Raw genomic sequence first — 20758 nt, 5'->3', positions numbered from 1 at the left:
GGTTAAGACACAACGCACGTTCCTTCTGATCCGCAGAGGCACACCAACAAAAAAGCCTGAATCTCGTGATCCTCACAGCCTTCACTTTACCCAGCACTCTCTCTACCAGTTTGGATAACTCATGGTTTCTTCCAGATTGGTAGTCTGCCCAGCTGCTCCTCATTTACAAACAGTACTACTAGATACGAAGGGTATCTCATCACTGTAAACTACTTTGCTCCGTTTTCCATTCTTTTTGACAATATTCCAATTCTCCTTGGTTCTATCGCCATTGTATTCAGAATACACTTCCATAATCCGCTTCTTTCTTTTCTTTCTTTTCTTTCTTTCTTTCTTTCTTTCTTTCTTTCTTTCTTTCTTTCTTTCTTTCTTTCTTTCTTTCTTTCTTTCTTTCTTTCTTTCTTTCTTTCTTTCTTTCTTTCTTTCTTACTCCTCATCACTCCCTTGCTTGGGGAAGGGACATTTATTACTCCCTACAATAGGTACACTGGGATGTGACGACGTAAAGCGTAATTGAAGCGACGTAAAGCGTCATTGAAGCGACGTAAAGCGTCATTGAAGGGCAGAGGACAGCTGACTGGATTTCAGAGCTTCCTGCTGACAGCATCACGTTGTAGTTGTTAGCGGAGAGATACTGATGGCCTTTTGATTTTAAAGCACAGAAATTAATGCTCTATTTGGCTTGTGTGTTTTAACGGTAGGAAAATTGTATTGGAATGTTTCTTTGAGATAGGTTCTGTATTGTGTGTGTTATCGTTAGAATATCTTGGCATTGATGCTAAATTAAGCTATCGTTAGCTTGCACCAGGGTATTGACATTAGCCAGTTAGCTGGCGAGACGACTCAAACGCATTCAGTAACAACACTCATTTCAGGATTTGTTGACAAGTGCTGTCGTTGTAACTAAATAATACACATGTGTGGTCAATAACGTTACTGCACCAACATGACATTGCATTACATTAGCCAAGTTAGCTACTGGGTAATGTTGCGTTAGCTAAAGCAGCTGATCTGGTTACAGAGTTGGTCACGAGCTCTCACCTGCAGAATTAGGTTATTATGAAAAATGAATGATGCAAAATCTCCTTATGTTTGTATGTATATATGTGTATCCCAATGACGTGTTGATGTATGACTGAGTATTATTTATCAATCAAACCCACCTGTCTCCTTCCTTCCAGGTAGTTATTCATTCTTGTCCAGGTATCCTACAGGTGTATCAGGATGGATATCCGCGGGGCGGTGGATGCTGCAGTGCCCACCAACATCATCGCTGCCAAGGCAGCTGAAGTCCGAGCCAACAAGGTCAACTGGCAGTCATACCTGCAGTAAGAACACCTTCGCCTTACTCCTCTTCCTCCACCCCTCTTCATGGCATTTTTTGAGCTCCCTCATATATTTGTTCATAGGGCACTATGCCTGTTCGCCCTTTAAAGCTGCAATGTGTAACGTTTTGGGTGACCTGACCTAAATTCACATAGAAATGTTTGTTATCGATCTGTCATTCTTATTGAAAGGAAGTCTCTAAGAAGCGGTAGATCTGTTCTGTGCGCTGTTTATATGCTTCCCGGTCTTAAGTTTAGTTTTTGCGTCTTTCGGTTTTGTACACCAGTTTCAAACACTTAAATCCAATATTTGGGGTTTTGGAAAATCTTTTTTTTTTTAGATGGTACAATGATTCTCTTCTCTAAAGTGCACCTTTAATTTTGTCATTTTCATGCTGGGCACTAGGCTTATTACTAGTCGAAAGGTTATTTTGGTATTTCTCTGGGCTGTGAGTCACAGTCTTGTGGATATGAGATATTCATGGCTGTCCATTCATAGCACTACACTGATTCTTCTAATCATGGTCTTTTAATAAGATGTTGAATCAGCTTGTATAGTGCTGGGACAAAAGGCCACTTCACTCTGCTCTTGTAGTATTTCCAGGGGTAATGCCAGTGTTGTCAGCTACTGTAAGCTGCTTCTGTAATTAGGAAGTACTGTTAGTGTTAAACAGAAGTCAAAAAGACAGACAGAAGTGAATCCCAGTGTCTTTATCTAAAGCAGAGCTAGGCCCATAACCCTGGGATTCACTGCTCCATCTAAAGCAGAGCTAGGCCCATAACACTGGGGTTCACTGCTCCATCTAAAGCAGAGCTAGGCCCATAACCCTGGGGTTCACTGCTCCATCTAAAGCAGAGCTAGGCCCATAACACTGGGGTTCACTGCTCCATCTAAAGCAGAGCTAGGCCCATAACCCTGGGGTTCACTGCTCCATCTAAAGCAGAGCTAGGCCCATAACCCTGGGGTTCACTGCTCCATCTAAAGCAGAGCTAGGCCCATAACCCTGGGATTCACTGCTCCATCTAAAGCAGAGCTAGGCCCATAACCCTGGGATTCACTGCTCCATCTAAAGCAGAGCTAGGCCCATAACACTGGGATTCACTGCTCCATCTAAAGCAGAGCTAGGCCCATAACACTGGGATTCACTGCTCAATCTAAAGCAGAGCTAGGCCCATAACCCTGGGATTCACTGCTCCATCTAAAGCAGAGCTAGGCCCATAACCCTGGGGCTCCATCTTCTGGGGTTCACTGCTCCATCTAAAGCAGAGCTAGGCCCATAACACTGGGGTTCACTGCTCCATCTGGGATTCACTGCTCCATCTAAAGCAGAGCTAGGCCCATAACACTGGGGTTCACTGCTCCATCTAAAGCAGAGCTAGGCCCATAACACTGGGATTCTAGTCTAATTATGTGTACCCCAGTAGATTATGCTTTTGCAGTGGCTAATGGGATCCTAATAAATACCAAATTAGATTTTTATTTGAATGTTCTCATTGTATGTCTAATGTGTATTTTAATAGTCATCAATCATACTGTGTATATCTTGTCTCAAAGGGGTCAAATGATTTCAGCAGAGGTCGGGGAAAAACTATGAATATCTATTATGTATATAATACAGGCCTATCAATTTGCATGTGTCTCAAGGTCATATGATTGGGGTCAGGTGACTTCAGGAGTGGATTACTGAATGAACATTTGTCGTTCAATAATCATGCTGTGTAGCCTATGTCTTATGGGCCAATCATTTAGCCAGATATTATGAGGATTATAAATATGTGAAGGAGTAAACTGTGAGCGTTGTCTGCGTAATCAAATATCATACAGCTCAGAACTCAAGGTACGACTCCAACACCGTCATTAAGTTTGCTGACGACACGACAGTGGTAGGCCTGATCACCGACAACGATGAGACCGCCTATAGGGAGGAGGTCAGAGACCTGGTGATAGGCCTGATCATTTGTAGTTCAATAAACTGTGTAGATGAGACAGTCAGATATTATGAGGGAGGAGGTCAGAGACCTGGCCGCTCAGTGGTGCCAGGACAACAACCTCTCCCTCAACGATGAGAGCCTATAGGGAGGAGGTCAGAGACCTGGCAGTGTGGTGCCAGGACAAGACCTCTAGGCCCTCAACGATGAGAGCCTATAGGGAGGAGGTCAGAGACCTGGTGATAGGCCTGATCACCGACAACGATGAGACCGCCTATAGGGAGGAGGTCAGAGACCTGGCCGTGTGGTGCCAGGACCACATCCTCTCCCTCGACGTGATAAAGACAAAGGAGATGATTATGGACTACAGAAAAAGGAGGGCAGAGCACGCCCCCATGCGGTAGTAGAGAGAACAGTCTATGACTGGGGTGACTGGAGTCTTTGACAATTTTCAGGGCCTTCCTCTGACACCTGCTGGTGTCGAGGTCCTCGATGGCAGGCATCTTAGCCCCAGTGATGTACTGGGCCGTACCCACTACCCTCTGAAGTGCCTTGCGGTCGTAGCCCAAGCAGTTGCCATACCAGGCAGTGATGCAACCAGTCAGAATGCTCTCAATGATGCAGCTGTAGAACCTTTTGTGGATCTGAGGACCCATGCCAAATCTTTTCAGTCTCCTGAGGGGGAATAGGTTTTGTCGTGCCGTCTTCACGACTGTCTTGGTGTGTTTGGACCATGATAGTTCATTTGTGATGTGGACACCAAGGAACTTGAAGCTCTCAACCTGCTCCACTACAGCCCCTGGGGTCTACTCAGGACTGATTTCTTCATCCCTCTCCCTCTGCCTGTCATCCCTCTGCCTGTCATCCCTCTGCCTGTCATCCCTCTGCCTGTCATCCCTCTGCCTGTCATCCCTCTGCCTGTCATCCCTCTGCCTGTCATCCCTCTGCCTGTCATCCCTCTGCCTGTCATCCCTCTGCCTGTCATCCCTCTCCCTCTGCCTGTCATCCCTCTGCCTGTCATCCCTCTGCCTGTCATCCCTCTGCCTGTCATCCCTCTCCCTCTGCCTGTCATCCCTCTCCCTCTGCCTGTCATCCCTCTCCCTCTGCCTGTCATCCCTCTGCCTTTCATCCCTCTGCCTGTCATCCCTCTCCCTCTGCCTGTCATCCCTCTCCCTCTGCCTTTCATCCCTCTGCCTGTCATCCCTCTGCCTTTCATCCCTCTGCCTGTCATCCCTCTCCCTCTGCATGTCATCCCTCTCCCTCTGCCTGTCATCCCTCTCCCTCTGCCTGTCATCCCTCTGCCTGTCATCCTCTCTCCCTCTGCCTGTCATCCCTCTCCCTCTGCCTGTCATCCCTCTCCCTCTGCCTGTCATCCCTCTCCCTCTGCCTTTCATCCCTCTCCCACTGCCTTTCGTCCCTCTCCCACTGCCTTTCGTCCCTCTCCCTCTGCCTTTCGTCCCTCTCCCTCTGCCTTTCATCCCTCTCCCTCTGCCTTTCATCCCTCTCCCTCTGCCTTTCATCCCTCTCCCTCTGCCTTTCATCCCTCTCCCTCTGCCTTTCATCCCTCTCCCTCTGCCTTTCATCCCTCTCCCTCTGCCTGTCATCCCTCTCCCTCTGCCTTCATCATCCCTCTGCCTTCATCCCATCCCTCTGCCTGTCATCCCTCTCCCTCTGCCTTTCATCCCTCTGCCTGTCATGCCTTTCTCCCTCTGCCTGTCATCCCTCTCCCTCTGCATGTCATCCCTCTCCCTCTGCCTGTCATCCCTCTCCCTCTGCCTGTCATCCCTCTGCCTGTCATCCCTCTCCCTCTGCCTGTCATCCCTCTCCCTCTGCCTGTCATCCCTCTCCCACTGCCTGTCATCCCTCTCCCACTGCCTTTCGTCCCTCTCCCACTGCCTTTCGTCCCTCTCCCACTGCCTTTCGTCCCTCTCCCACTGCCTTTCGTCCCTCTCCCTCTGCCTTTCGTCCCTCTCCCTCTGCCTTTCATCCCTCTCCCTCTGCCTTTCATCCCTCTCCCTCTGCCTTTCATCCCTCTCCCTCTGCCTTTCATCCCTCTCCCTCTGCCTGTCATCCCTCTCCCTCTGCCTGTCATCCCTCTCCCTCTGCCTTTCATCCCTCTCCCTCTGCCTTTCATCCCTCTGCCTTTCATCCCTCTGCCTTTCATCCCTCTGCCTTTCATCCCTCTGCCTTTCATCCCTCTGCCTTTCATCCCTCTGCCTTTCATCCCTCTGCCTTTCATCCCTCTGCCTTTCATCCCTCTGCCTTTCATCCCTCTGCCTGTCATCCCTCTGCCTGTCATCCCTCTGCCTGTCATCCCTCTCCCGCTCCCTTTCATCCCTCTCCCTCTGCCTGTCATCCCTCTCCCTCTGCCTGTCATCCCTCTCCCTCTGCCTGTCATCCCTCTCCCTCTGCCTGTCATCTCCCTCTGCCTGTCATCCCTCTGCCTGTCATCCCTCTGCCTGTCATCCCTCTGCCTTTCATCCCTCTGCCTGTCATCCCTCTGCCTTTCATCCCACTGGCTTTCATCCCACTGCCTTTCATCCCTCTCCCTCTGCCTGTCATCCCTCTCCCTTCCATCCCTCCCCCACTGCCTTTCATCCCTCTCCCTCTGCCTGTCATCCCTCTCCCTCTGCCTGTCATCCCTCTCCCTCTGCCTGTCATCCCTCTCCCTCTGCCTGTCATCCCTCTCCCTCTGCCTTTCATCCCTCTCCCTCTGCCTGTCATCCCTCTGCCTTTCATCCCTCTCCCTCTGCCTGTCATCCCTCTGCCTTTCATCCCTCTCCCTCTGCCTGTCACCCCTCTGCCTGTCACCCCTCTGCCTGTCACCCCTCTGCCTGTCACCCCTCTGCCTGTCACCCCTCTGCCTGTCACCCCTCTGCCTGTCACCCCTCTGCCTGTCACCCCTCTGCCTGTCACCCCTCTGCCTGTCACCCCTCTGCCTGTCACCCCTCTGCCTGTCACCCCTCTGCCTGTCACCCCTCTGCCTGTCACCCCTCTGCCTGTCACCCCTCTCCCTTTCACCCCTCTCCCTTTCATCCCTCTCCCTTTCATCCCTCTGCCTGTCATCCCTCTCCCTCTGCCTTTCATCCTCTCCCTCTGCCTTTCATCCCTCTCCCTCTGCCTTTCATCCCTCTCCCTCTGCCTTTCATCCCTCTCCCTCTGCCTTTCATCCCTCTCCCTCTGCCTTTCATCCCTCTCCCTCTGCCTGTCATCCCTCTGCCTGTCATCCCTCTGCCTGTCATCCCTCTGCCTGTCATCCTCTCCCTCTGCCTTTCATCCCTCTCCCACTGCCTGTCATCCCTCTCCCTCTGCCTTTCATCCCTCTCCCTCTGCCTTTCATCCCTCTCCCACTGCCTGTCATCCCTCTGCCTGTACACCCTCTCCCTCTGCCTTTCATCCCACTGCCTGTCATCCCTCTCCCTCTGCCTTTCATCCCACTGCCTGTCATCCCTCTCCCTCTGCCTTTCATCCCACTGCCTGTCATCCCTCTCCCTCTGCCTTTCATCGCACTGCCTGTCATCCCTCTCCCTCTGCCTGTCATCCCTCTCCCTCTGCCTGTCATCCCTCTCCCGCAAGAACTGGTCCCAAACCCGACTGCAGCCCTTCAGTGTTATTTTAGGCTTATGTGACGCAGCTCACTTTGCAGCCCCAACCCCAGCTATTTATCCAGCCTAGTCAGGAACAAAATGCACAAAAATATCCTAAGAAATAGGTAAAAAATAACAGATTCTCACCTGGCTCATTTATATTAGGCTACATTCAATTGTTTGGACATGATTTGAAAGGCACACACCTATCTACAGTATATAAGGTCCCACAGTGGACAGTGCATGTCAGAGCAAAAAACAAAACATGAGGTTGAAAGAAATTATCTTAGAGCACAGAGACAGGATTGTGTCGAAGCAGCAGATCTGGAGAAGGATACCAAAAAATGTCTGCAGCATTGAAGGTCCCAAAGAACACAGTGGTCTCCATCATTCTGCAGCATTGAAGGTCCCAAAGAACACAGTGGTCTCCATCATTCTGCAGCATTGAAGGTCCCCAAGAACACAGTGGCCTCCATCATTCTGCAGCATTGAAGGTCCCCAAGAACACAGTGGCCTCCATCATTCTGCAGCATTGAAGGTCCCCAAGAACACAGTGGCCTCCATCATTCTGCAGCATTGAAGGTCCCCAAGAACACAGTGGTCTCCATCATTCTGCAGCATTGAAGGTCCCCAAGAACACAGTGGCCTCCATCATTCTGCAGCATTGAAGGTCCCCAAGAACACAGTGGCCTCCATCATTCTGCAGCATTGAAGGTCCCCAAGAACACAGTGGCCTCCATCGTTCTGCAGCATTGAAGGTCCCCAAGAACACAGTGGCCTCCATCGTTCTGCAGCATTGAAGGTCCCTAAGAACACAGTGGCCTCCATCATTCTGCAGCATTGAAGGTCCCCAAGAACACAGTGGCCTCCATCATTCTGCAGCATTGAAGGTCCCCAAGAACACAGTGGCCTCCATCGTTCTGCAGCATTGAAGGTCCCCAAGAACACAGTGGCCTCCATCATTCTGCAACATTGAAGGTCCCCAAGAACACAGTGGCCTCCATCATTCTGCAGCATTGAAGGTCCCCAAGAACACAGTGGCCTCCATCATTCTGCAGCATTGAAGGTCCCTAAGAACACAGTGGCCTCCATCATTCTGCTTTTTGCCTACTTGAAACGCTCTAACCGCTAGGCTACCTGCGGCCATTTAATGGGCCTGCTTCTCCACCCATATAACCTAGTCTACAGGCCATTTAATGGGCCTGCTTCTCCACCCATATAACCTAGTCTGACAGGCCATTTAATGGGCCTGCTTCTCCACCCATAACCAGTCTACAGGCCATTTAATGGGCCTGCTTCTCCACCCGTATAACCTAGTCTACAGGCCATTTAATGGGCCTGCTTCTCCACCCGTATAACCAGTCTACAGGCCATTTAATGGGCCTGCTTCTCCACCCGTATAACCCAGTCTACAGGCCATTTAATGGGCCTCCCCACCCGTATAACTGGTCTACAGGCCATTTAATGGGCCTGCTTCTCCACCAGTATAACCAGTCTACAGGCCATTTAATGGGCCTGCTTCTCCACCCGTATAACCTAGTCTACAGGCCATTTAATGGGCCTGCTTCTCCACCCGTATAACCAGTCTACAGGCCATTTAATGGGCCTGCTTCTCCACCCGTATAACCTAGTCTACAGGCCATTTAATGGGCCTGCTTCTCCACCCGTATAACCTAGTCTACAGGCCATTTAATGGGCCTGCTTCTCCACCCGTAACTGCAGTCTACAGGCCATTTAATGGGCCTGCTTCTCCATCGTATAACCTAGTCTACAGGCCATTTAATGGGCCTGCTTCAAGAACCCGTATAACTCCAGTCTACAGGCCATTTAATGGGCCCCTCCACCCGTATAACCTAGTCTACAGGCCATTTAATGGGCCTGCTTCTCCACCCGTATCTAGTCTACAGGCCATTTAATGGGCCTGCTTCTCCACCCGTATAACCATCAGTCTACAGGCCATTTAATGGGCCCCAAGAACACAGTGGCCTCCATCAGTCTACAGGCCATTTAATGGGCCTGCTTCTCCACCCGTATAACCTAGTCTACAGGCCATTTAATGGGCCTGCTTCTCCACCCGTATAACCTAGTCTACAGGCCATTTAATGGGCCTGCTTCCCACCCGTATAACCTAGTCTACAGGCCATTTAATGGGCCTGCTTCTCCACCCGTATAACCTAGTCTACAGGCCATTTAATGGGCCTGCTTCTCCACCCAGCATAACCTAGTCTACAGGCCATTTAATGGGCCTCCTTCACCCGTATAACCTAGTCTACAGGCCATTTAATGGGCCTGCTTCTCCACCCGTATAACCTAGTCTACAGGCCATTTAATGGCCTCTTCTCCACCCGTATAATCTACAGGCCATTTAATGGGCCTGCTTCCCACCAAGAACAGTCTACAGGCCATTTAATGGGCCTGCTTCTCCACCCGATAACCAGTCTACAGGCCATTTAATGGGCCTGCATTTCTCCCCCGTATAACCTAGTCTACAGGCCATTTAATGGGCCTGCTTCTCCACCCGTATAATGCCTGCTTCTCCAGTCTACAGGCCATTTAATGGGCCTGCTTCTCCACCCGTATAAGAACAGGCCATTTAATGGGCCTGCTTCTCCACCCGTATAACCTAGTCTACAGGCCATTTAATGGGCCTGCTTCTCCACCCGTATAACCTCCATCAGTCTACAGGCCATTTAATGGGCCTCCCCACCCGAACCTAGTCTACAGGCCATTTAATGGGCCTCTTCTCCACCCGTATAACCTAGTCTACAGGCCATTTAATGGGCCTCCCCCGTATAACCTAGTCTACAGGCCATTTAATGGGCCTGCTTCTCCCCGTAGAACCTAGTCTACAGGCCATTTAATGGGCCTGCTTCTCACAGTCTACAGGCCATTTAATGGGCCTGCCCCGTATAACCTAGAACAGGCCATTTAATGGGCCTGCTTCTCCACCCGTATAACCAGTCTACAGGCCATTTAATGGGCCTGCTTCTCCACCCGAACCAGTCTACAGGCCATTTAATGGGGCTTCTGCCACCCGTATAACCAGTCTACAGGCCATTTAATGGGCCTGCTTCTCCACCCGTATAACCTAGTCTACAGGCCATTTAATGGGCCTGCTTCTCCACCCGTATAACCTAGTCTACAGGCCATTTAATGGGCCTGCTTCTCCACCAGAACTACAGGCCATTTAATGGGCCTGCTCTCCACCCGTATTCTGCAGTCTACAGGCCATTTAATGGGCCTGCTTCTCCACCCGTATTAACCTAGTCTACAGGCCATTTAAGTGGGCCTCTCCATCATAACTGCAGTCTACAGGCCATTTAATGGGCCTGCTTCTCCACCCGTATAAGAGTCTACAGGCCATTTAATGGGCCTGCTTCTCCATCCGTATAACCTAGTCTACAGGCCATTTAATGGGCCTGCTTCTCCACCCGTAAGAACAGGCCATTTAATGGGCCTGCCATCATTCTAGTCTACAGGCCATTTAATGGGCCTGCTTCTCCACCCGACAGGCCATTTAATGGGCCTGCTTCTCCACCCGTATCCAGTCTACAGGCCATTTAATGGGTCCACCCGTATAACCTAGTCTACAGGCCATTTAATGGGCCTGCCATCATATAACCTAGTCTACAGGCCATTTAATGGGCCTGCTTCTCCACCCGTATAACCTAGTCTACAGGCCATTTAATGGGCCTGCTTCTCCATCATATAACCTAGTCTACAGGCCATTTTGAAGCCTGCTTCTCCACCCGTATAAAGTCTACAGGCCATTTAATGGGCCTGCTTCTCCACCCGTATCAGTCTACAGGCCATTTAATGGGTCCTCCACCCGTAGAAGTCACAGGCCATTTAATGGGCCTGCTTCTCCACCCGTATAACCAGTCTGCAGCCATTTAATGGGCCTGCCCTCCACCCGTATAACCTAGTCTACAGGCCATTTAATGGGCCTGCTTCTCCACCCGTATAACCAGTCTACAGGCCATTTAATGGGCCTGCTTCTCCACCCGTATAACCTAGTCTACAGGCCATTTAATGGGCCTGCTTCTCCACCATTAACCTAGTCTACAGGCCATTTAATGGGCCTGCTTCTCCACCCGTATAAAGTCTACAGGCCATTTAATGGGCCTGCTTCTCCATCATTCTAGTCTACAGGCCATTTAATGGGCCTGCTTCTCCAAGTATAACCAGTCTACAGGCCATTTAATGGGCCTGCTTCTCCACCATATAACCTAGTCTACAGGCCATTTAATGGGCCTGCTTCTCCACCCATATAACCTAGTCTACAGGCCATGTAATGGGCCTGCTTCTCCATAACCTAGTCTGCAGGCCATGTAATGGGCCTCCCACCCGTATAACCTAGTCTACAGGCCATTTAATGGGCCTGCTTCTCCACCCGTATAACCTAGTCTACAGGCCATTTAATGGGCCTGCTTCTCCACCCGTATAACCTAGTCTACAGGCCATTTAATGGGCCTGCTTCTCCACCCGTATAACCTCAGTCTACAGGCCATTTAATGGGCCTGCTTCTCCACCCGTAAGTCTACAGGCCATTTAATGGGCCTGCTTCTCCACCCGTATAACCAGTCTACAGGCCATTTAATGGGCCTGCTTCTCCCACCCGTATAACCTAGTCTACAGGCCATTTAATGGACCTGCTTCTCCACCCATATAACCTAGTCTACAGGCCATTTAATGGGCCTGCTTCTCCACCCGTAAGTCTACAGGCCATTTAATGGGCCTGCTTCTCCACCCGTATAACCTAGTCTACCGGCCATTTAATGGGCCTGCTTCCCACCCGTATAACCTAGTCTACCGGCCATTTAATGGGCCTGCTTCTCCACCCGTATCAGTCTACAGGCCATTTAATGGGCCTGCTTCTCCACCCGTATAACCTAGTCTACAGGCCATTTAATGGGCCTGCTTCTCCACCCGTATAACCTAGTCTACAGGCCATTTAATGGGCCTGCTTCTCCACCCGTATAACCTAGTCTACAGGCCATTTAATGGGCCTGCTTCTCCACCCGTATAACCAGTCTACAGGCCATTTAATGGGCCTGCTTCTCCAAGAAGTCACAGGCCATTTAATGGGCCTGCTTCTCCACCCGTATAACCAGTCTACAGGCCATTTAATGGGCCTTCTTCTCCACCCGTATAACCTAGTCTACAGGCTATTGAAATGGACCACACATAGGCGCACTTGATCTGGCCCAACAGAGACGGAAGGAAGCCTACTCAATGTAAATCAGCAAGAATTAGGATTAATTAAATAATTTGTGAATATTGTGACTGAAGTGCTATTAATACAATGAGGAATAAGCTACAAAACGGAAATGATTTGAAAACCAACTTTGATAGGTCGGGACAATTTGCAGAACACAAATATTTTATCAATATTTCCAGTCAATGTCAGAGACTAGATTAGCCAATAATATTTAGGAAGTACATTTCCATGGAAAGACAACTACTTCTCTACCCATATGCCTGCAGGCTCCAGCATACAGCCTTTGAGACATTTGATCTGACACGCCCAACACGAGAGGAGCGATAGACTACTGAAGCTTTACTTCCCTATTAGACTTTGTGAATAGTGTAACTGACTGTTGTATAATTATCATGCTGTGTGTCTCAGACTGTTGTATAATTATCATGCTGTGTCTCTCAGACTGTTGTATAATTATCATGGTGTGTGTCTCATACTGTTGTATAATTATCATGCTGTGTGTCTCATAGACTGTTGTATAATTATCATGCTGTGTGTCTCATAGACTGTTGTATAATTATCATGCTGTGTCTCTGACTGTTGTATAATTATCATGCTGTGTGTCAGACTGTTGTATAATTATCATGCTGTGTGTCTCTGACTGTTGTATAATTATCATGCTGTGTGTCTCTGACTGTTGTATAATTATCATGCTGTGTGTCTCAGACTGTTGTATAATTATCATGCTGTGTGTCTCTGACTGTTGTATAATTATCATGCTGTGTGTCTCTGACTGTTGTATAATTATCATGCTGTGTGTCTCTGACTGTTGTATAATTATCATGCTGTGTGTCTCATAGACTGTTGTATAATTATCATGCTGTGTGTCTCATAGACTGTTGTATAATTATCATGCTGTGTGTCTCTGCTGTTGTATAATTATCATGCTGTGTGTCTCAGACTGTTGTATAATTATCATGCTGTGTGTCTCTGACTGTTGTATAATTATCATGCTGTGTGTCTCTGACTGTTGTATAATTATCATGCTGTGTGTCTCAGACTGTTGTGTAATTATCATGCTGTGTCTCATATACTGTTGTATAATTATCATGTTGTGTGTCTCTGACTGTTGTATAATTATCATGTTGTGTGTCTCTGACTGTTGTATAATTATCATGCTGTGTGTCTCAGACTGTTGTATAATTATCATGATGTGTGTCTCACAGACTGTTGTATAATTATCATGCTGTGTGTCTCTGACTGTTGTATAATTATCATGCTGTGTGTCTCAGACTGTTGTATAATTATCATGCTGTGTGTCTCTGACTGTTGTATAATTATCATGCTGTGTGTCTCAGACTGTTGTATAATTATCATGCTGTGTGTCTCTGACTGTTGTATAATTATCATGCTGTGTGTCTCATAGACTGTTGTATAATTATCATGCTGTGTGTCTCTGACTGTTGTATAATTATCATGCTGTGTGTCTCAGACTGTTGTATAATTATCATGCTGTGTGTCTCAGACTGTTGTGTAATTATCATGCTGTGTCTCATATACTGTTGTATAATTATCATGTTGTGTGTCTCTGACTGTTGTATAATTATCATGCTGTGTGTCTCTGACTGTTGTATAATTATCATGCTGTGTGTCTCACAGACTGTTGTATAATTATCATGCTGTGTGTCTCTGACTGTTGTATAATTATCATGCTGTGTGTCTCAGACTGTTGTATAATTATCATGCTGTGTGTCTCAGACTGTTGTATAATTATCATGCTGTGTGTCTCATAGACTGTTGTATAATTATCATGCTGTGTGTCTCATAGACTGTTGTATAATTATCATGCTGTGTGTCTCTGACTGTTGTATAATTATCATGCTGTGTGTCTCATAGACTGTTGTATAATTATCATGCTGTGTGTCTCATAGACTGTTGTATAATTATCATGCTGTGTGTCTCATAGACTGTTGTATAATTATCATGCTGTGTGTCTCTGACTGTTGTATAATTATCATGCTGTTTGTCTCATAGACTGTTGTATAATTATCATGCTGTGTGTCTCATAGACTGTTGTATAATTATCATGCTGTGTGTCTCATAGACTGTTGTATAATTATCATGCTGTGTGTCTCTGACTGTTGTATAATTATCATGCTGTGTGTCTCTGACTGTTGTATAATTATCATGCTGTGTGTCTCATAGACTGTTGTATAATTATCATGCTGTGTGTCTCATAGACTGTTGTATTTATCATGCTGTGTGTCTCTGACTGTTGTATAATTATCATGCTGTGTGTCTCTGACTGTTGTATAATTATCATGCTGTGTGTCTCATAGACTGTTGTATAATTATCATGCTGTGTGTCTCTGACTGTTGTATAATTATCATGCTGTGTGTCCTGACTGTTGTATAATTATCATGCTGTGTGTCTCTGACTGATGTATAATTATCATGCTGTGTGTCTCAGACTGTTGTATAATTATCATGCTGTGTGTCTCAGACTGTTGTATAATTATCATGCTGTGTGTCTCATAGACTGTTGTATAATTATCATGCTGTGTGTCTCTGACTGTTGTATAATTATCATGCTGTGTGTCTCTGACTGTTGTATAATTATCATGCTGTGTGTCTCTGACTGTTGTATAATTATCATGCTGTGTGTCTCATAGACTGTTGTATAATTATCATGCTGTGTGTCTCTGACTATTGTATAATTATCATGCTGTGGTCTCTGACTATTGTATAATTATCATGCTGTGTGTCTCTGACTGTTGTATAATTATCATGCTGTGTGTCTCATAGGTTGTATAATTATCATGCTGTGTGTCTCTGACTGTTGTATAATTATCATGCTGTGTGTCTCATACTGTTGTATAATTATCATGCTGTGTGTCTCAGACTGTTGTATAATTATCATGCTGTGTGTCTCAGACTGTTGTATAATTATCATGCTGTGTGTCTCATACTGTTGTTTAATTATCATGCTGTGTGTCTCTGACTGTTGTATAATTATCATGCTGTGTGTCTCATAGACTGTTGTGTAATTATCATGCTGTGTGTCTCATAGACTGTTGTTAATTATCATGCTGTGTGTCTCATAGGGGTCAGATGATCTCTGCCGAGGACTGTGAGTTCATTAAGAAGTTTGAAGTGGCTCATTCTGAGGAGAAACAGATCATCCTCACCAACGAAGGACAGCAGGTACAACACACACAATAAACCAGCTAGCTGTTACTGCACAGCTGCATTTACTGTAGCTTCAGATGAGGTTCTCCATGACTAGGGTTGGGCATTATCCAGATTTTCATACAGTCATATCTTTTATCGTCAAGTTGTGAATGATGTTTGCTACGACAAACAGTACCTGTAATGGAGAATTACATCTGTAGCTGTATGCATATCCTCCAAGATGGCTTTTCACATTAGCCGGTCTTCATTTAATGCATGACGTTTTCACAAGTATTCCTTGTGTGCTGTCTTCATGTGTACTGACCATCCTACCGATCCTCGACTTCGCGACGTCATTTACAAAATAGCCTCCAACACTCTACTCAGCGAACTGGATGCAGTCTATCACAGTGCCCTCCGTTTTGTCACCAAAGCCCCATATACACACACCACTGCGACCTGTATGATCTCGTCGGCTGGCCCTCCAGGTCATCTTCAAGTCTTTGCTAGGTAAAGCCCCGCCTTATCTCAGCTCGCTGGTTACCATGGCAACGCCCACCCGTAGCACGTGCTCCAGCAGGTATATTTACATTTACATTTAAGTCATTTAGCAGACGCTCTTATCCAGAGCGACTTACAAATTGGTGCATTCACCTTATGACATCCAGTGGAACAGCCACTTTACAATAGTGCATCTAAATCTTTTAAGGGGGGAGAGAAGGATTACTTATCCTATCCTAGGTATTCCTTAAAGAGGTGGGGTTTCAGGTGTCTCCGGAAGGTGGGATTGACTCCGCTGTCCTGGCGTCGTGAGGGAGTTTGTTCCACCATTGTGGGGCCAGTGCAGCGAACAGTTTTGACTGGGCTGAGCGGAACTGTACTTCCTCAGTGGTAGGGAGGCGAGCAGGCCAGAGGTGGATGAACGCAGTGCCCTTGTTTGGGTGTAGGGCCTGATCAGAGCCTGGAGGTACTGAGGTGCCGTTCCCTCACAGCTCCGTAGGCAAGCACCATGGTCTTGTAGCGGATGCAAGCTTCAACTGGAAGCCAGTGGAGAGAGCGGAGGAGCGGGGTGACGTGAGAGAACTTGGGAAGGTTGAACACCAGACGGGCTGCGGCGTTCTGGATAAGTTGTAGGGTTTAATGGCACAGGCAGGGAGCCCAGCCAACAGCGAGTCTGCAGTAATCCAGACGGGAGATGACAAGTGCCTGGATTAGGACCTGCGCCCGCTTCCTGTGTGAGGCAACTCAGCGGATGTTGTAGAGCATGAACCTACAGGAACGGGCCACCGCCTTGATGTTAGTTGAGAACGACAGGGTGTTGTCCAGATCACGCCAAGGTTCTTAGCGCTCTGGGAGGAGGACACAATGGAGTTGTCAACCGTGATGGCGAGATCATGGAACGGGCAGTTTCCCCCGGGAGGAAGACCAGCTCCGTCTTGAGGTTCAGCTTGAGGTGGTGATCCGTCATCCACACTGATATGTCTGCCAGACATGCAGAGATGCGATTCGCCACCTGGTCATCAGAAGGGGGAAAGGAGAAGATTAATTGTGTTTCTGCATAGCAATGATAGGAGAGACCATGTGAGGTTATGACAGACCCAAGTGACTTATGTTAGCGAGAATAGGAGAGGGCCTAGAACAGAGCCCTGGGGGACACCAGTGGTGAGAGCGCGTGGTGAGGAGACAGATTCTCGCCACGCCACCTGGTAGGAGCGACCTGTCAGGTAGGACGCAATAGCGTGCCGGAGATGCCCAACTCGGAGAGGGTGGAGAGGAGGATCTGATGGTTCACAGTATCGAAGGCAGCCGATAGGTCTAGAAGGATGAGAGCAGAGGAGAGAGAGTTAGCTTTAGCGGTGCGGAGCGCCCTCCGTGATGCAGAGAAGAGCAGTCTCAGTTGAATGACTAGTCTTGAAACCTGACTGATTTGGACCAAGAAGGTCATTCTGAGAGAGATAGTGGTAGAGCTGGCCAAGGACGGCACGTTCAAGAGTTTTGGAGAGAAAAGAAAGAAGGGATACTGGTCTGTAGTTGTTGACATCTGAGGGATCGAGTGTAGGTTTTTTTCAGAAGGGTGCAACTCTCGCTCTCTTGAGGAGCCAGCGGTCAGGGATGAGTTGATGAGCGAGGTGAGGTAAGGGAGAAGGTCTCCGGAAATGGTCTGGAGAAGAGAGGAGGGGATAGGTCAAGCGGGCAGGTTGTTGGGCGGCCGGCCGTACAAGACGCGAGATTTCATCTGGAGAGAGAGGGGAGAAAGAGGTCAGAGCACAGGGTAGGGCAGTGTGAGCAGAACCAGCGGTGTCGTTTGACTTAGCAAACGAGGATCGGATGTCGTCGACCTTCTTTTCAAAATGGTTGACGAAGTCATCTGCAGAGAGGGGGGAGGATTCAGGAGGGAGGAGAAGGTGGCAAAGAGCTTCCTAGGTTAGAGGCAGATGCTTGGAATTTGTCAACTGTGATGGCGAGATCATGGAACGGGAGGAAGAGCAGCTCCGTCTTCACTGGTCATCCCCAAAGCCAACTCCTCTTGGCCGCCTTTCCTTCCAGTTCTCTGCTGCCAATGACTGGAATGAATTGCAAAATCACTGAAGCTGGAGACTCATATCTCCCTCACTAACTTTAAGCATCAGCTGTCAGAGCAGCTTACAGATCACTGCACCTGTACACAGCCCATCTGTAAACAGCCCATCCAACTACCTCATCCCCATATTGTTTTTATTTACTTTTTTGCTCTTTTGCACACCGGTGTCTCTACTTGCACATCATCATCTGCTCATCTATCACTCCAGTGTTAATCTGCTCAATTGTAATTACTTCGCTACTATGGCCTATTTATTGCCTCACCTCAAGCCATTTTCACACACTGTACATATATTTTTCTATTGTGTTATTGAATGTACGTTTGTTTAAGTGTAACTCTGTGTCGTTTTGTCGCACTGCTATGCTTTATCTTGACCAGGTCGCAGTTGGAAATGACTGGCTTGCCTGGTTAAATAAAGGTGAAATAAATAGCATATTTAAAACCCAGCTTCTTCTTATATAATGTGTGTATAGTGTGTCTGTGGTGGTTTTTTGTTTCAGTGAATTCAGAAATTATTCAGAGCCATCAACTTTTTCCACGTTTTGTTACGTTATGTCCTCATTCTAAAATGGATAAAATTCATGTTTTTCCTCATTAATCTACACACCCCATAATGACAAAGCAGAAACAGGTTTTTAGACATTTTTGCAAATGTATTATAATAAAAAGCACACCAGAAGTATAAGACCCTTTGCTATGACACTCAAAATTGTGCTCAGGTGCATCCTGTTTCCATTAATCATCATTTAGATGTTTCTACGGCCATATTTCATGAACATGTCTAGACAATAGGGACCCATCCACTTAGCTAGATGTGGCTGGGGGTGATTACGGCATTTCCTTCACATGACCCATCAATTTAGAGTGTGTCAGGTAAGCTTTGTCTAATAATTATAATTGACACGTTCTGCTACTATGCAAGCAACCATTTCACTGTACTGTTGTCACCTTCACAGGACACAGGTGTTGTTTTATTTGATACAGTGTGTGTTTACCAGAGACGGTAATGTTGTGTGTTTACCAGAGACGGTAATGTTGTGTGTTTACCAGAGACGGTAATGTTGTGTGTTTACCAGAGACGGTAATGTTGTGTGTTTACCAGAGACGGTAATGTTGTGTGTGTTTACCAGAGACGGTAATGTTGTGTGTTTACCAGAGACGGTAATGTGTGTTTACCAGAGACGGTAATGTGTGTTTACCAGAGACGGTAATGTGTGTTTACCAGAGACGGTAATGTGTGTTTACCAGAGACGGTAATGTTGTGTGTTTACCAGAGACGGTAATGTTGTGTGTTTACCAGAGACGGTAATGTTGTGTGTTTACCAGAGACGGTAATGTTGTGTGTTTACCAGAGACGGTCATGTTGTGTGTTTACCAGAGACGGTCATGTTGTGTGTTTACCAGAGACGGTCATGTTGTGTGTTTACCAGAGACGGTCATGTTGTGTGTTTACCAGAGACGGTCATGTTGTGTGTTTACAGAGACGGTCATGTTGTGTGTTTACCAGAGACGGTCATGTTGTGTGTTTACCAGAGACGGTCATGTTGTGTGTTTACCAGAGACGGTCATGTTGTGTGTTTACCAGAGACGGTCATGTTGTGTGTTTACCAGAGACGGTAATGTTGTGTGTTTCTGAGACGGTAATGTTGTGTGTTTACCAGAGACGGTAATGTTGTGTGTTTACCAGAGACGGTAATGTTGTGTGTTTACCAGAGACGGTAATGTTGTGTGTTTACCAGAGACGGTAATGTTGTGTGTTTACCAGAGACGGTAATGTTGTGTGTTTACCAGAGACGGTAATGTTGTGTGTTTACCAGAGACGGTAATGTTGTGTGTTTACCAGAGACGGTAATGTTGTGTGTTTACCAGAGACGGTAATGTTGTGTGTTTACCAGAGACGGTAATGTTGTGTGTTTACCAGAGACGGTAATGTTGTGTGTTTACCAGAGACGGTAATGTTGTGTGTTTACCAGAGACGGTAATGTTGTGTGTTTACCAGAGACGGTAATGTTGTGTGTTTACCAGAGACGGTAATGTTGTGTGTTTACCAGAGACGGTAATGTTGTGTGTTTACCAGAGACGGTAATGTTGTGTGTTTACCAGAGACGGTAATGTTGTGTGTTTACCAGAGACTGTAATGTTGTGTGTTTACCAGAGACGGTAATGTGTGTTTACCAGAGACGGTAATGTGTGTTTACCAGAGACGGTAATGTGTGTTTACCAGAGACGGTCATGTTGTGTGTTTACCAGAGACGGTCATGTTGTGTGTTTACCAGAGACGGTCATGTTGTGTGTTTACCAGAGACGGTCATGTTGTGTGTTTACCAGAGACGGTAATGTTGTGTGACAGAGACGGTAATGTTGTGTGTTTACCAGAGACGGTCATGTTGTGTGTTTACCAGAGACGGTCATGTTGTGTGTTTACCAGAGACGGTCATGTTGTGTGTTTACCAGAGACGGTCATGTTGTGTGTTTACCAGAGACGGTCATGTTGTGTGTTTACCAGAGACGGTCATGTTGTGTGTTTACCAGAGACTGTCATGTTGTGTGTTTACCAGAGACTGTCATGTTGTGTGTTTACCAGAGACTGTAATGTTGTGTGTTTACCAGAGACTGTAATGTTGTGTGTTTACCAGAGACGGTAATGTTGTGTGTTTACCAGAGACGGTAATGTTGTGTGTTTACCAGAGACGGTAATGTTGTGTGTTTACCAGAGACGGTAATGTTGTGTGTTTACCAGAGACGGTAATGTTGTGTGTTTACCAGAGACGGTAATGTTTGTGTGTTTACCAGAGACGGTAATGTTGTGTGTTTACCAGAGACGGTAATGTTGTGTGTTTACCAGAGACGGTAATGTTGTGTGTTTACCAGAGACGGTAATGTTGTGTGTTTACCAGAGACGGTAATGTTGTGTGTTTACCAGAGACGGTAATGTTGTGTGTTTCAGAGACGGTAATGTTGTGTG

General features: G+C 47.1%; 1 protein-coding gene across 2 annotated transcripts in view; it reads left to right on the top strand.

The window, feature by feature from the left end:
* Positions 1 to 530: 530 nt before the first annotated feature.
* LOC118395161 (V-type proton ATPase subunit H-like) overlaps positions 531 to 20758 on the top strand; it is a 76746-nt gene continuing 56518 nt past the window's right edge. Inside the window, exons 1-3 of one of the 2 annotated variants that reach the window (XM_052462701.1) lie at positions 531 to 697; positions 1182 to 1328; positions 15146 to 15245. In XM_052462701.1, coding sequence (XP_052318661.1) covers positions 1225 to 1328; positions 15146 to 15245 — 204 coding nt within the window. In that variant the 5' untranslated portion in view covers positions 531 to 697; positions 1182 to 1224. The remainder of the gene's footprint in view (positions 698 to 1181; positions 1329 to 15145; positions 15246 to 20758) is intronic. The other variant, XM_052462700.1, reaches the window with a different exon arrangement.

The sequence above is a fragment of the Oncorhynchus keta genome, chromosome 15 (genome assembly GCF_023373465.1).
Source record: "Oncorhynchus keta strain PuntledgeMale-10-30-2019 chromosome 15, Oket_V2, whole genome shotgun sequence".
Taxonomy (NCBI): domain Eukaryota; kingdom Metazoa; phylum Chordata; class Actinopteri; order Salmoniformes; family Salmonidae; genus Oncorhynchus; species Oncorhynchus keta.
The sequence above is the reverse complement of the archived record's forward strand: the minus strand, read 5'-3'. Positions and strand labels throughout refer to the sequence as shown.